The sequence below is a fragment of the Nerophis lumbriciformis genome, linkage group LG29 (genome assembly GCF_033978685.3).
Source record: "Nerophis lumbriciformis linkage group LG29, RoL_Nlum_v2.1, whole genome shotgun sequence".
Lineage (NCBI taxonomy): Eukaryota > Metazoa > Chordata > Actinopteri > Syngnathiformes > Syngnathidae > Nerophis > Nerophis lumbriciformis.
Window position 1 is genome coordinate 33,427,370 of NC_084576.2, and position 14,387 is coordinate 33,441,756.

General features: G+C 38.5%; 1 protein-coding gene across 2 annotated transcripts in view; it reads left to right on the forward strand.

Annotated features, from left to right (window-relative positions):
• Positions 1-14,387, forward strand: part of LOC133571930 (serine/threonine-protein kinase PAK 2-like) — a 73,415-nt gene that overhangs the window by 41,172 nt on the left and 17,856 nt on the right. For both annotated transcript variants that reach the window (XM_061924466.2, XM_061924467.2), the window contains exons 9-12: positions 2,477-2,525; positions 7,172-7,284; positions 7,937-8,054; positions 13,248-13,347. In XM_061924466.2, the coding sequence (XP_061780450.1) occupies positions 2,477-2,525; positions 7,172-7,284; positions 7,937-8,054; positions 13,248-13,347 (380 nt within the window). The remainder of the gene's footprint in view (positions 1-2,476; positions 2,526-7,171; positions 7,285-7,936; positions 8,055-13,247; positions 13,348-14,387) is intronic.

A 14,387-nucleotide genomic window follows, 5' to 3' on the forward strand; every position in this document is an offset into this window, starting at 1 on the left:
TTACCTGCCCACCACCCTCTGTTGCCGGGGGCGCGTAACAGGGGTCACTCCGCGCGCAGTGCGCTCACGAAAGGGGTGGGGCTCACCCTGGTTGATATAGACAGCAGGACGGTGGCCATGGAAGTCGGAACCCCGCTAAGGAGTGTGTAACAACCCACCTGCCGAATCAACTAGCCCTGAAAATGGATGGCGCTGGAGCGTCGGGTCCATACCCGGCCGTCGCTGGCAGCGAGACGCGCTTGGAGGTGCGCTCAGCGCGGCTCCCATATGATTGCGCACTGGTGTGCGTCTGGGTCGTGACCAGAGGTGGGTAGTAACGCGCTACATTTACTCCGTTACATCTACTTGAGTAACTTTTGGGATAAATTGTACTTCTAAGAGTAGTTTTAATGCAACATACTTTTACTTGAGTATATTTATAGAGAAGAAACACTACTTTTACTCCGCTACTTTTATTTACATTCAGCTCGCTACTCGCTACTAATTTTTATCGATCTGTTAATGCACGCTTTGTTTGTTTTGGTCTGTCAGACAGACCTTCATAGTGCCTGCGTTTCAACAAATACAGTCACTGGTGACGTTCACTCCGTTCCACCAATCAGATGCAGTCACTGGTGACGTTGGACCAATCAAACAGAGCCAGGCGGTCACATGACCTGACTTAAACAAGTTGAAAAACGTATTCGGGTGTTACCATTTAGTGGTCAATTGTACGGGATATGTACTGTACTGTGCAAACTACTAATAAAAGTTCCAATCAATCAATCAAAAGTGTGAAGGAAAAAAGACCATTTTTTATTTCAACCGTACATCCCGTCAAAAGCCTAAAGACTGACTGCACAGTTCCTGTCTTCACAATAAAAGTGCCGCTCCATCGCGCCTGCGCTTTCAAAATAAGAGTCTCCGAAAGCCTGCGCAAACAAGCTAGCAAGCTACGGAGTTTGCCGCCAATGTATTTCTTGTAAAGTGTATAAAAACGAATATGGAAGCTGGACAAATAAGATGCCAAAAACCAACCACTTTCATGTGGTATTAGACAGAAAGGAGGAACTTTTTTTCTCCTCCATTTGAAAACGTGGACGTTTGTCATCACTACTGTCTGATTACAATCAATGCAAGTTATCAGAATCAGGTAATACACCAACTTATATTCTTGTCTTCATGAAAGAAAGGAATCTATATGTGTTAAACATGCATGTATATTCATTAAAACACTATTAACATGTAAACAAAAACGGCAAAAAAATTAAATATAAATTATATACTGTATATATTAATGTATGTGTATATATATATATATATATATATATATATATATATATATATATATAATATGTGTGTGTGTATGTATATATATATATATATATATATATATATATGATATGTGTGTATGTGTTACTCATCAGTTACTCAGTACTTGAGTAGTTTTTTTACAACATACTTTTTACTTTTACTCAAGTAAATATTTGGGTGACTACTCCTTACTTTTACTTGAGTAATAAATCTCTAAAGTAACAGTACTCTTACTTGAGTACAATTTCTGGCTACTCTACCCACCTCTGGTCGTGACAGCGTGGCACGCGAATGTCTGTGCTGCATTGGATCAGTCTCCTTTCTTTAACAGGCAAAAGCTTTATAACCTCACTAATGCCTTGCATCGTCTATATTAGATATATAACAACGGGCGGGTGCGGTTCTGATCAAATGTTACATCGGGTGGATGGCGGATGGTTGACGACTTTCTGATGCGGTTGCGGATGAAATAATTGCCTATCCGCGCATCTCTAATATATATATAGCTAGAATTCACTGAAAGTCAAGTATTTCTTATATATATATATATATATATATATATATATGAAATACTTGACTTTATATATATATATATATATGTGTGAAATACTTGACTTGGTGCATTCTAGCTGTAAATATACTCCTCCCCTCTTAACCACGCCCCCAACCACGCCCCACCCCACCCCCGACCACGCCCCCCTCCACCCCCCACCTCCCGAAATCGGAGGTCTCAAGGTAGGCAAGTATGTTTAGGAGCAACAAAATTTCAGGACTGGATTTGTTGCACAGGTGGCATCCTATGACAGTTCCACACTGGAAATCACTGAGAGCGGCCCATTCTTTCACAAATGTTTGTAGAAACAGTCTCCATGCCTAAGTGCTTGATTTGATACACCGGGCCAAGTGATTAGGACACCTGATTCTCATCATTTGGATACTTTTGGCAATATAGTGTATACTTTCATATTTATAAATATTCCAACCGTCCGTTTCAAAGCTCCTTTAGGACAAACATGACAGTTTGACCCTGGAACAGATCATTTGCAAAGTCCCAACAGATAAGATGTTGGTCGGACTTTTGAGCTTCCACTCTAGATTTTGTCCTTTGACCGCCCCCTGGTGGCCTTAAAAAACATCAGTTGGACTTTGATTGTAATTATTGTGCCTTGTTTTTCCCTCGCAGGGCGTCTGGAACTGTTTACACAGCCATAGATGTTGCAACAGGTCAAGAGGTAAATATTTCTCTTCCTTTTCTACATACTGTATGTCAGCGTTTCTCAAAGTGTGGGGCGCGCCCCACTGGTGGGGAATAGAGACATGACAGGTGGGGCGCGAGGAACGGGAGGAAATTTCACTTTACATTTTTTTTTTTAATTATTATATTCTTAGATTATTTTTTTTACTATGCTTTCATTTTCTATACACACTGTAAATCACTTTGTGATTCTGTCTGTGAAATCCGCTATATAAATAAATGGAAATTACCGGTACTTATTTTTACTGTAGGCTTTATATTTCTCGGTACGAGCGAAAGTTTGACAGACATAGCAACAGTAACTAATGGGGGCGGGGCTAAGCGGAACAAACTTTCGCGCGGATGGGTAGCAGGCTAATGTGTGGACCACAATTACACAAATATATACATTTGTGACTCGCACCTCAAAGGTCGTCGAGCCAGAGCCAGCGCCTGCAGAGAAACAAAAATGTGACGGGCACACACTGTGTCATTCACCGGGAAGCACTCGCGTCAAGGCAGCTCAGCCCCGAACTCAATGAGGTTTTAACAGATGTTGTGAGCGCGGTCAATTTGATCAAAACACGACCACTGAAAGCGCGACTGTTCTCTGCACTGTGTGAGGAAATGGGAGCTGATCATACAGCCGTGCTGTTTCACAGTGAAGCAAGGTGGCTCTCCTGGGGGAAAGTGCTGTCACTTGCCCTGTCTTGCCAAATGCATAACTCCTCCTTTTTTTTTTGCAGAGATTGCAAAGTGGCACTTTTATTGTATTTATTATTGAACTTGATGCAAGTTATTTGATTTATTATTGAACTTGATGCAAGTTATAACACTTTTTTTGATTTATTATTGAACTTGATGCAAGTTATAACACCTTTGTTTTATTTATTGTTGAACTTGATGCAAGTTATAACACTTTTTTTGATTTATTATTGAACTTGATGCAAGTTATTTGATTTATTATTGAACTTGATGCAAGTTATAACACTTTTTTTGATTTATTATTGAACTTGATGCAAGTTATAACACTTTTGTTTTATTTATTATTGAACTTGATGCAAGTTATAACACTTTTGTTTTATTTATTGTTGAACTTGATGCAAGTTATAACACTTTTTTTGATTTATTATTGAACTTGATGCAAGTTATTTGATTTATTATTGAACTTGATGCAAGTTATAACACTTTTGTTTTATTTATTATTGAACTTGATGCAAGTTATAACACTTTTTTTGATTTATTATTGAACGTGATGCAAGTTATAACACTTTTTGATTTATTATTGTACTTGATGCAAGTTATAACACTTTTGTTTTATTTATTATTGAACTTGATGCAAGTTATAACACTTTTGTTTTATTTATTATTGAACTTGATGCAAGTTATAACACTTTTGTTTTATTTATTATTGAACTTGATGCAAGTTATTTGATTTATTATTGAACTTGATGCAAGTTATTTGATTTATTATTGAACTTGATGCAAGTTATAACACTTTTTTTGATTTATTATTGAACTTGATGCAAGTTATAACACTTTTGTTTTATTTATTGTTGAACTTGATGCAAGTTATAACACTTTTTTTGATTTATTATTGAACTTGATGCAAGTTATTTGATTTATTATTGAACTTGATGCAAGTTATAACACTTTTATTTGATTTATTATTGAACTTGATGCAAGTTATAACACTTTTTTTTTATTATTGAACTTGATGCAAGTTATAACACTTTTGTTTTATTTATTATTGAACTTGATGCGAGTTATAACACTTTTTTTGATTTATTATTGAACTTGATGCAAGTTATTTGATTTATTATTGAACTTGATGCAAGTTATAACACTTTTTTTGATTTATTATTGAACTTGATGCAAGTTATTTGATTTATTATTGAACTTGATGCAAGTTATAACACTTTTTTTGATTTATTATTGAACGTGATGCAAGTTATAACACTTTTTGATTTATTATTGTACTTGATGCAAGTTATAACACTTTTTTGATTTATTATTGAACTTGATGCAAGTTATAACACTTTTTTGATTTATTATTGAACTTGATGCAAGTTATAACACTTTTATTTGATTTATTATTGAACTTGATGCAAGTTATAACAGTTTTTTTGATTTATTTTTGAACAATGCAAGTTATAACACTTTTTTTGATTTATTATTGAACTTGATGCAAGTTATAACACTTTTGTTTCATTTATTATTGAACTTGATGGAAGTTATTTTATTTATTATTGAACTTGATGCAAGTTATACCACAGCTGCACAGTTATTTTATTTATTATTGAACTTAATGTTATTTTATGTTATTGAGTTCGAATGTATACAACTTGATGTTCAATAAATTTTAAAATGTTAAAGCTTGGCATTAGCGCTCTGTTGGGGCGATGGGGGCAGGTGGGGCTTGAAAACTCCCCCTTGTCCAAAGTGGGGGATGACAAAAAAAGTTTGAGAACCACTGCTGTATGTACAGTTGTTCACTTTACAGAATCACTAACTTTTCCCAACAATTACACTCGCTATGTTGCGCCTCACTACATACTGGAGTGTTTGTTTTCTACAGAGTCCCTGAGGTTTATTCAAAATTTTTGTTTTTTCAGGCCTTAAAAAGTCTTAAATAGTTCAGAATATCTGGAATTTTGGAAAGGGAGGTAACACATTTAATATTAAATTAAGCACAATCTTATTACAGTATTATTCGGACTATAAGGCGCACTTAAAATCCTTTAATTTTCTCAAAAATTGACAGTGCCTAATGTACGGAATAATTATGGTTGTGCTTACCGACCTCGAAGCTATTTTACTTGGTACATGGTGTAATGAGCAGCAGTAACACATAAGGCATACAAGTACGTGCGGACTGCAAGTTGACGCCTGTGTTAGAATAATTATGTATATATTATCACACTAACTTTAGTATGCTTAAAGTCCGTTGCTTTAGTTATTTAGCTATCGTGCTCAAGTTGGACTTTTCTAATCCGTGCAATGACAAACACTTCTTGTCTGAGGGGTGGGCCTCAGCCGTAGATGTTATCTTTGTTTGAGCCCGCTAACAGCCAAGGACTTCCAACGACCTCAACGAAGATAAGATGCCAACACGCAGACGAAGCGGGGGACAAGGCGAAATCACAAGGCCCCCCCAGCACATTCCGTCACGTACTGTGCGCCCTGGACCTGCTTTGCATAATATATGCGACCACTCCTTTTAGAGGCGGGCCTCAGTGATGTTGACTATGGAACTCTGAATAAAAAGAGGGACGCAGGAGCGGAACCGTAGAGCGTAGGGCGAGACCGTGACTAAGGGTCCAGCTCCATGCGTTCTCCCCCATGAGCTAAATTGAACTCTGTGTCTGCATGATTCCTTGCTTCTTGTCTGATTAATAGATGTCATCAGTGTTTGAAACTGACAGCCAGTTCAATAAATGATGCTAGCAAGTACCCCGTAAGCAAGCAAAACCAAAACTTTGATGTTTCACAGAGAATATAGAACATTACACACGGCGCTTTAAAATCTGTCAAAATGTGGCACATTTAGGCAAACTGAGACTGTTATTGTCAGGTTCAAACACTGATGGCATCTATTAGGCTGAAGCTTAGAGGTGACAGAGCTTTCGCCGTTGCTGCTCCCAAGCTCTGGAACGACCTACCCCTGAGTGTTAGACAAGCCTCCTCTCTTCCTGTTTTTAAATCTCTCTTAAAAACAGGAAGAGAGGAGGCTTGTCTAACACTCAGGGGTAGGTCGTTCCAGAGCTTGGGAGCAGCAACGGCGAAAGCTCTGTCACCTCTAAAAACATACTTTTATTCCATGGCTTTTAACACTGAGTGATATCCATCCTGCAATGGCGCCCCATAATACACCTGCTGTGAACCTGTTTTCATGTTTTTATGTTTTTATTTATTCTATTTTAATTATTTATTTTTTATCGTGTTCTGTTTGTGTTGTGTTGTGTTTGCTCGGTACTCGTTTTATCTTTTAACCTGTCCATTGCACAGCACTTTGGCTACCCCTGTGGTAAATTTTAAATGTGCTTTATAAATAAAGTTGATTATTAAACAGACAAAGAAGCAAGGAATTAAACAGAGATAGATTTAAATTTGGCTCAATGAGGAGAAACGCGTAGACCTGTACCCTTGTACAGTGTCCCGCCACGCTCTGACGAAAGATTGTACGCCTCTGATTAAATGGCAACAGCTGTTTCTAAAGGGTTGGGGGTCGTAAACAGCCGTCGCCTTTGGTTACAAAACAGTTTAAAAAAAAGGTGCCTGGAGGGGGGTCAGGTCCTGCTTCCTCTCCGCTTTGTAGCTCTCGGATCGAGACAAAATCTTCCTGTGGATTACAACACATCAAAGAAACCGACACCTTCATGTCGCTTCCCATCCTACACAGTGGAGTTTTACAAGCCTTTTGATTGGCAAGATCAAAGACAGCATTGAAACACTTAGATAACTTAGGTACAATTATTCTGACAGCTGTGAACAAGTGTTGGGCGAAGTGGAGATGAACTTCATCTTCACCTCCTGCCTCGTCAATAACACACTTTTACATGTCATAAGTACACAGGAATTGTGCGTTGAAAAATATGTGTTGTTTGTTAGTGTGTGTGATTGATGAGATGTTGTGTTGTGCAGGTGGCCATCAAGCAGATCAACTTGCAGAAGCAGCCAAAGAAAGAACTGATCATCAACGAGATCCTGGTCATGAAGGAAATGAAGAATCCCAACATTGTCAACTTTGTGGACAGGTGAGGACAAAACCTGCAAGTGTGTGTGTGTGTAAAGGTGTATGCTGATGTCACGTTCAAACACTGAGGACATCTATTAAACAAGACAAAAGGCAAGGAATCAAACAGAGACAGAATTCAATTTGGACTCAATATTGAGGAGAGACATGGCCACTGCACTCTCTGTACAGTCCTGCACCACGCTCTGACGAAGAAGGTTTTCGTCTCCTCTTTTATTCAGATGTTCAATGTTCACGCACCAACACATGTCTCGTTAGAAATAGGAAGTATGTAAAACAGTCATTGTTTTCGGTCTCATTGAAGACCAAGAAGAGGATGTCTCGGGCTGGGCTCTTCCTGGATCCAGCCGGGGCAGGTGTTGGAGGACAATGGATAACCCCTCCCGTCTCCTGACCACAGTTGCTTCAAAAGGGCAGCGGGTCGTAAATAGCGTTGACTTCAAAGAGAGTTCGTTTAACACTTCAAAGAGAGTTCCTCTGGAAGTTGAGCAGATCCTGCCATCTGTCCGTGTTGAAATCACAGTGGCGTTTCACGAGCGTTCTTCCTCTTGTTAGGCCTCGAAAGACAGCATTCATAATACAACGTTTCTTTTGTGATAACTTACAAACAATTATTCCAACAGCTGACGTGTGTGTGCTCGTGCTTGTTGTAGTTTCCTGGTGGGGGAGGAGCTCTTCGTGGTGATGGATTACTTGGCGGGCGGCTCCCTGACTGACGTGGTGACAGAGACCTGCATGGACGAGGCGCAGATCGCCGCCGTGTGCAGAGAGGTTTGTAATCATTTGACTTAGTGATTTATAATCACTGCAACCATTTAATATCATCTTTTCACTTTAATAATTGTATCATATGTAATCACTTCACTAATGCAACTATATAATATATCGTCATTTCACTTTAATAATTATATCATATATAAGATGTCACGTTCAAACACTGAGGACATCTATTAAACAAGACAAAAGGCAAGGAATCAAACAGAGACAGAATTCAATTTGGACTCAATATTGAGGAGAGACATGGCCACTGCACTCTCTGTACAGTCCTGCACCACGCTCTGACCAAGAAGGTTTTCGTCTCCTCATTTATTCAGATGTTCAATGTTCACGCACCAACACATGTCACAGCAGGAATGGGAAGTACCGTATTTTCCGCACTATTAGCCGCACCTAAAAACCACAAATTTACTCAAAAGCTGACAGTGCGGCTTTTAACCCGGTGCGCTTTATATATGGATTAATATTACGATTCATTTTCATAAAGTTTCGGTCTCGCAACTTCAGTAAACAGCCGCCATCTTTTTTCCCGGTAGAACAGGAAGCGCTTCTTCTTCTACGCAAGCAACCGCCAAGGTAAGCACCCGCCCCCATAGAACAGGAAGCGCTTCTTCTTCTACTGTAAGCAACCACCCGCCCGCGTAGAAGAAGAAAAAGCGCGCGGATATACCGTACGTTTCATTTCCTTTGTGTGTTTACATCTGTAAAGACCACAAAATGGCTCCTACTAAGCGTCAGGGATCCGGTTCATGAAAAGACGCAATCTCTCCATCCGCACACGGATTACTATTTCACAGCAACTGATATTCCTGTGAACCGCACTGTGGATACAACGGGAGCACGTACGGTGAATATTCGCACCACAGGGAATGAGAAGTCATCCTTCACTGTGGTTCTAGCTTGCCATGCTAATGGCCAGAAACTTCCACCCATGGTGATATTCAAAAGGAAGACCTTGCCAAAAGAGACCTTTCCAGCCGGCGTCATCATAAAAGCTAACTCGAAGGGATGGATGAAGAAAAGATGAGCGAGTGGTTAAGGTAAGTTTAAGTTTACGCGAAGAGGCCGGGTGGCTTTTTTCACGCAGCTCCGTCCATGTTGATATACGTATGTTTGTGATTGCACATTTGCGTACATTTTGGGAGTGAACAGAGTTGTTAGAACGCTGGTTTTTAATATATTATTAAAGTTTGACTGACCTATCTGACTGTTTTTTTGACATTCCTTTAGCGCAGTTAGATGCGGCTTACAACACCGGGCGGCTTATAGGTGGACAAAGTTTTGAAATATGCCGTTCATTGAAGGCGCGGCTTATAACCCAGGGCGCCTTATGGTGCGGAAAATACGGTATGTAAAACAGTCATTGTTTTCGGTCGCTTTGAAGACCAAGAAGTGGGATTTCTCGGGCTTGGGCTCTTCCTGGATCCAGCTGGGGCAGGTGTTGGGAGGACAATGGATAACCCCTCCCGTCTCCTGACCACAGCGACTTCAAGAGGGCAGCGGGTCGTAAATAGCGTTGACCTCGGTTACCAAATAGTTGGAAGAGAGTTTGTGAAATACTTCAGAGAGAGTTCGTTTAACACTTCAAAGAGAGTTCCTCTGGAAGTTGAGCAGATCCTGCCATCTGTCCGTGTTGAAATCACAGTGGCGTTTCACGAGCCTTCTTCCTCTTGTTAGGCCTCGAAAGACAGCATTCATAATACAACGTTTCTTTTGTGATAACTTACAAACAATTATTCCAACAGTAATCATTTCACTAATGTAACTATATAATATATCATCATTTCACTTTAATAATTATATCATAATTAATGGTTTAACTTATATATCAATATAATATATAATCATTTCAGTTTAATAATTATTATATAATTATTAAACTGAAATTATCATATATTATATTGTTATATAAGTTGCAGCTGAGATAGGCTCCAGCACTCCCCGCGACCCCAAAAGGGACAAGCGGTAGAAAATGGATGGATGCATTTTGCTGACCTTCTCTGTCACTTGGTGGCTGAGTTGCTGTTGTTCCCAAACTCTTCACTTTTCTTATAATAAAGTTGACTTTGGAATATTTAGGAGCGGGGAAAATTTCAGGACTGGATATGTTGCACCGGTGGCATCCTATGACAGTTCCACGCTGGAAATCACTGAAAGCGGCCCATTCTTTCACAAATGTTTGTAGAAACAGTCTCCATACCTGCCAACTACTCCGGTTTTCCCGTAATTAGTACGGTTTTCATCAACCTATTCCGGGTTACGGTTGCAGTGATAAAAAATACGGTTTTTCATTCATTAAAAATATATATTTAAAAAAAAGTTTTATTCACAAAATCGCGTAACAACAATGACAACCGACACTGCTTCCCGTAACTTCCTATCGAGCCATTCCGAATGCCATGCGCGAGGCTATTTATAGCACCGCTGCCAAGCACGAGGCACCAGTTGTATGGCGTCACATTAGTGCCAAAAATCCGAGCGCATAAAAACTGTTATCGCGCACTGATTCTCCACTTCGTGCGCGCGCGCGACACCATTTTGCGCGCGCGTGGTGCCTTTTAGCGCGCGCGCGGTGCCTTTCTGCGCGCTCTCTGTGTACTCCTGGCATCTCTCCTCGCGCTGTCATGTTTCTTTTTGGCACTTTGGGGGCGGGTATGCTTAGACGGCCCCTCCTTTCTGATTGGTCAGGCGAAAAAAACGCTGAAAAATGCTCAGAGCCAATCAGAAGTATAGCAGGGCGGGTCATCGTCAATATGTATCAAGATTTACGGAGGAAGAAGTGGATAAAAAAATGTTGCGCGCTGATGAAGGTTATTTCATACCACATAAACACAATACAGGGTAATACAAAATGTGAGCCAAATAAATAATAAGACAACAAACACCATAATCACATCTTTCAGCCAGAACTGGTCCACCAGCAATAACATTATTTTATATTTTCACTTCTTCTTGAACATTTGTTTTCTAATTTATGGAATTTCTTTTGATTCAGCCATAAAATTAATGAAATCATCTTTGAATTTTGTTTTTAAAATGTTCAAAATAGCTTTTAATAATGTATTCTGAAACAGTTTAAAATAATCAGAGAACTGACTAACACTGACCCTACACAACTATGTTGCACAATTAAGTCTTTTTTTTTTTTAAAGCGAAAGAGGTAATTTCAACAGGTACAGCATCCTATGTCATATCTACATGTAATAAGATTTGTAACAAGGCAAACCGTTTGTAAATTGGTCGAAAATTGAGCAAGTTATGGTAATTTCATTAGTACATGTACCATTGACATCAATGTAATGATTGAGGCTAGATGTCCGAGGTAAGATGGCTACAACGTTGCTACGCTGGAGAATGATTGGTCATATGAAAAATGCTCACAGCCAATCAGAAAGGAGGGGCCATCTAAGCATACCCGCCCCCAAAGTGCCAAAAAGAAACATGACAGCGCGAGGAGAGATGCCAGGAGTACACAGAGAGCGCGCAGAAAGGCGTCGCGCGCGCAGAAAGACACCACACGCGCGCAAAATGGTGTCGCGCGCGCACGAAGTGGAGAATCAGCGCGCAATAACAGTTTTTATGCGCTCGGATTTTTGGCACTAATGTGACGCCATACAGTTGCCATTGTTTCCAAACGAGCAAACGATCACGGAATCAGCCGGAGAAAAATCGCAAACGAGTCTTAAACCGAAAAGAAAACTGCAGTCATTCCGTGAAGAATATTCAAAAGCCTATCCGGGAATAATTATCCGTTCCAAAAAGGCTGAAAACTACGCGAATTGCACCTTGTGCAGACAAGATTTTTTGATCGGACACGGAGGAATTAGCGATGTAAAAGACCACGTTGGGACAAAAAAACACAAGTCTAATGCCGTTGCTAAATTTGGATTTTAGCCACAAAAAGGTAATGACACCAATGTTATCTATTGGAATTGTTTAGTACTGTTATACTGTTAAAAGTGTTTATACTATTTATGCTTTCAAGTCCAAGTTGAAGAAATCTTGTTAAATGTTGACAGCATAACTACCAAAATACAGAAGTATGTCCTTAATATTTTTGCAGTGCTATTTCTGTTGAAAAGTTCAAATGATTACATTAGAGATGTGATGTGCCACTTTTCAAGTGTCTGATGGCTTCAATTAATTTTCATTAATTTTTCATATTTTGAATTCTTTTGAAAGGCTTACAAAAAAACTACATTTGAATTGTAATTCCATGCTATTGACAGGACTATTAATTTTAATGAAGTTAGCTTACCATGTTTACAGTATGATCATTGTGATAGAAAAGTGAATTTTAGGCACAGAATATTTTTTACAATTGAACAAGGCAGTAGATTATACAAGCTTGGACAGAAAGTTAATAATGACACCAATTTTTTTTTTAATGGAATTGTTTAGTACTGTTTTACCATTTGTTTACTGTAAAAAGTGTTTATACTTTCAATGAACAAATTGAAGTCTTGTGAAAGGTTGACAGGATAACTGGCATTAACTGTCAAAATAATGTCAAACTATTGAAGTTAGCTTACAGAATAAACATGTCAATCAACCCATATGATTTTTGCTGTAATATTTTTGTTTTGAAAAGTCACTGTGACTGATAGAAAAGTGATGGTTTTAGCAACATTTTAACCTGTCTGAATGCTAATAATCATTTTGCGTCGGGGGGCGAAGCCTGAACCCCCCACCAGGACTTTGTCCTGGACCTACCGGGGCCTGCGGCCCCTGGACCCTGGCTACTAGGTTTTTCTGATTTCAAAAGTTGGCAGGTATGGATCATATATTATATTGTTATGTAAGTTGCAGCTGAGATAGGCTCCAGCACTCCCCACGACCCCAAAAGGGACAAGCGGTAGAAAATGGATGGATGCACTATGCTGACCTTCTCTGTCACTTGGTGGCTGAGTTGCTGTTGTTCCCAAACTCTTCACTTTTCTTATAATAAAGTTGACTTTGGATATGTTGCACAGGTGGCATCCTATGACAGTTCCACGCTGGAAATCACTGAAAGCGGCCCATTCTTTCACAAATGTTTGTAGAAACAGTCTCCATGCCTAAGTGCTTGATTTGATACACCTGTGATTAGGACACCTGATTCTCATCATTTGGATGGCTGGCCAAATACTTTTGGCAATATAGTGTATGTTCCATATAATAATGACACTTTCTGGTCTTTGTCTTCAGGTCCTCCAAGCGCTGGAGTTTCTTCACGCCAATCAAGTCATCCATCGAGACATCAAGAGTGACAATGTTCTGCTGGGAATGGATGGATCAGTCAAACTCAGTAAGCACACACACACACACACACGCACACACACACCCACACACACACACACACACACACACACACACACACACACACACACAAAGGCCGCCCCTGGCAAAATTGAGACCCTAAGCAGAATTTTACTTGTAACTTTTCACTTGTATTTATGAGAAGCAATTTTTATATTTTTTTGATCAAAGGTGGATTTGATTTGGTGCATCTTTTGTTCTAAAACTAATTCATGGCTAAGAAATTGTACAAACATTTATTTTTGAAGTGCAAAATAATAAATGTAATATAATAAAAACATACATTGACATATTTTTCCTGACACGTCTGGCCTAAATTTGACATCAGTACATAAGCCCCATTTAATGATAATAATATTAGACACATTTATGGTATTAAGCTCCATATAATAATAATAATATTAGACACATTTATGGTATTAAGCTCCATTTAATGATAATAATATTAGACACATTTATGGTATTAAGCTCCATTTAATAATAATAATATTAGACACATTTATGGTATTAAGCTCCATTTAATAATAACAATATTAGACACATTTATGGTATTAAGCTCCATTTAATAATAATAATATTAGACACATTTATGGTATTAAGCTCCATTTAATAATAGTAATATTAGACACATTTATGGTATTAAGCTCCATTTAATGATAATAATATTAGACACATTTATGGCATTAAGCTCCATTTAATAATAACAATATTAGACACATTTATGGTATTAAGCTCCATTTAATGATAATAATATTAGACACATTTATGGTATTAAGCTCCATTTAATAATAATAATATTAGACACATTTATGATATTAAGCTCCATTTAATGATAATAATATTAGACACATTTATGGTATTAAGCTCCATTTAATAATAACAATATTAGACACATTTATGGTATTAAGCTCCATTTAATAATAATAATATTAGACACATTTATGGTATTAAGCTCCATTTAATGATAATAATATTAGACACATTTATGGTATTAAGCTCCATTTAATAATAATAATATTAGACACATTT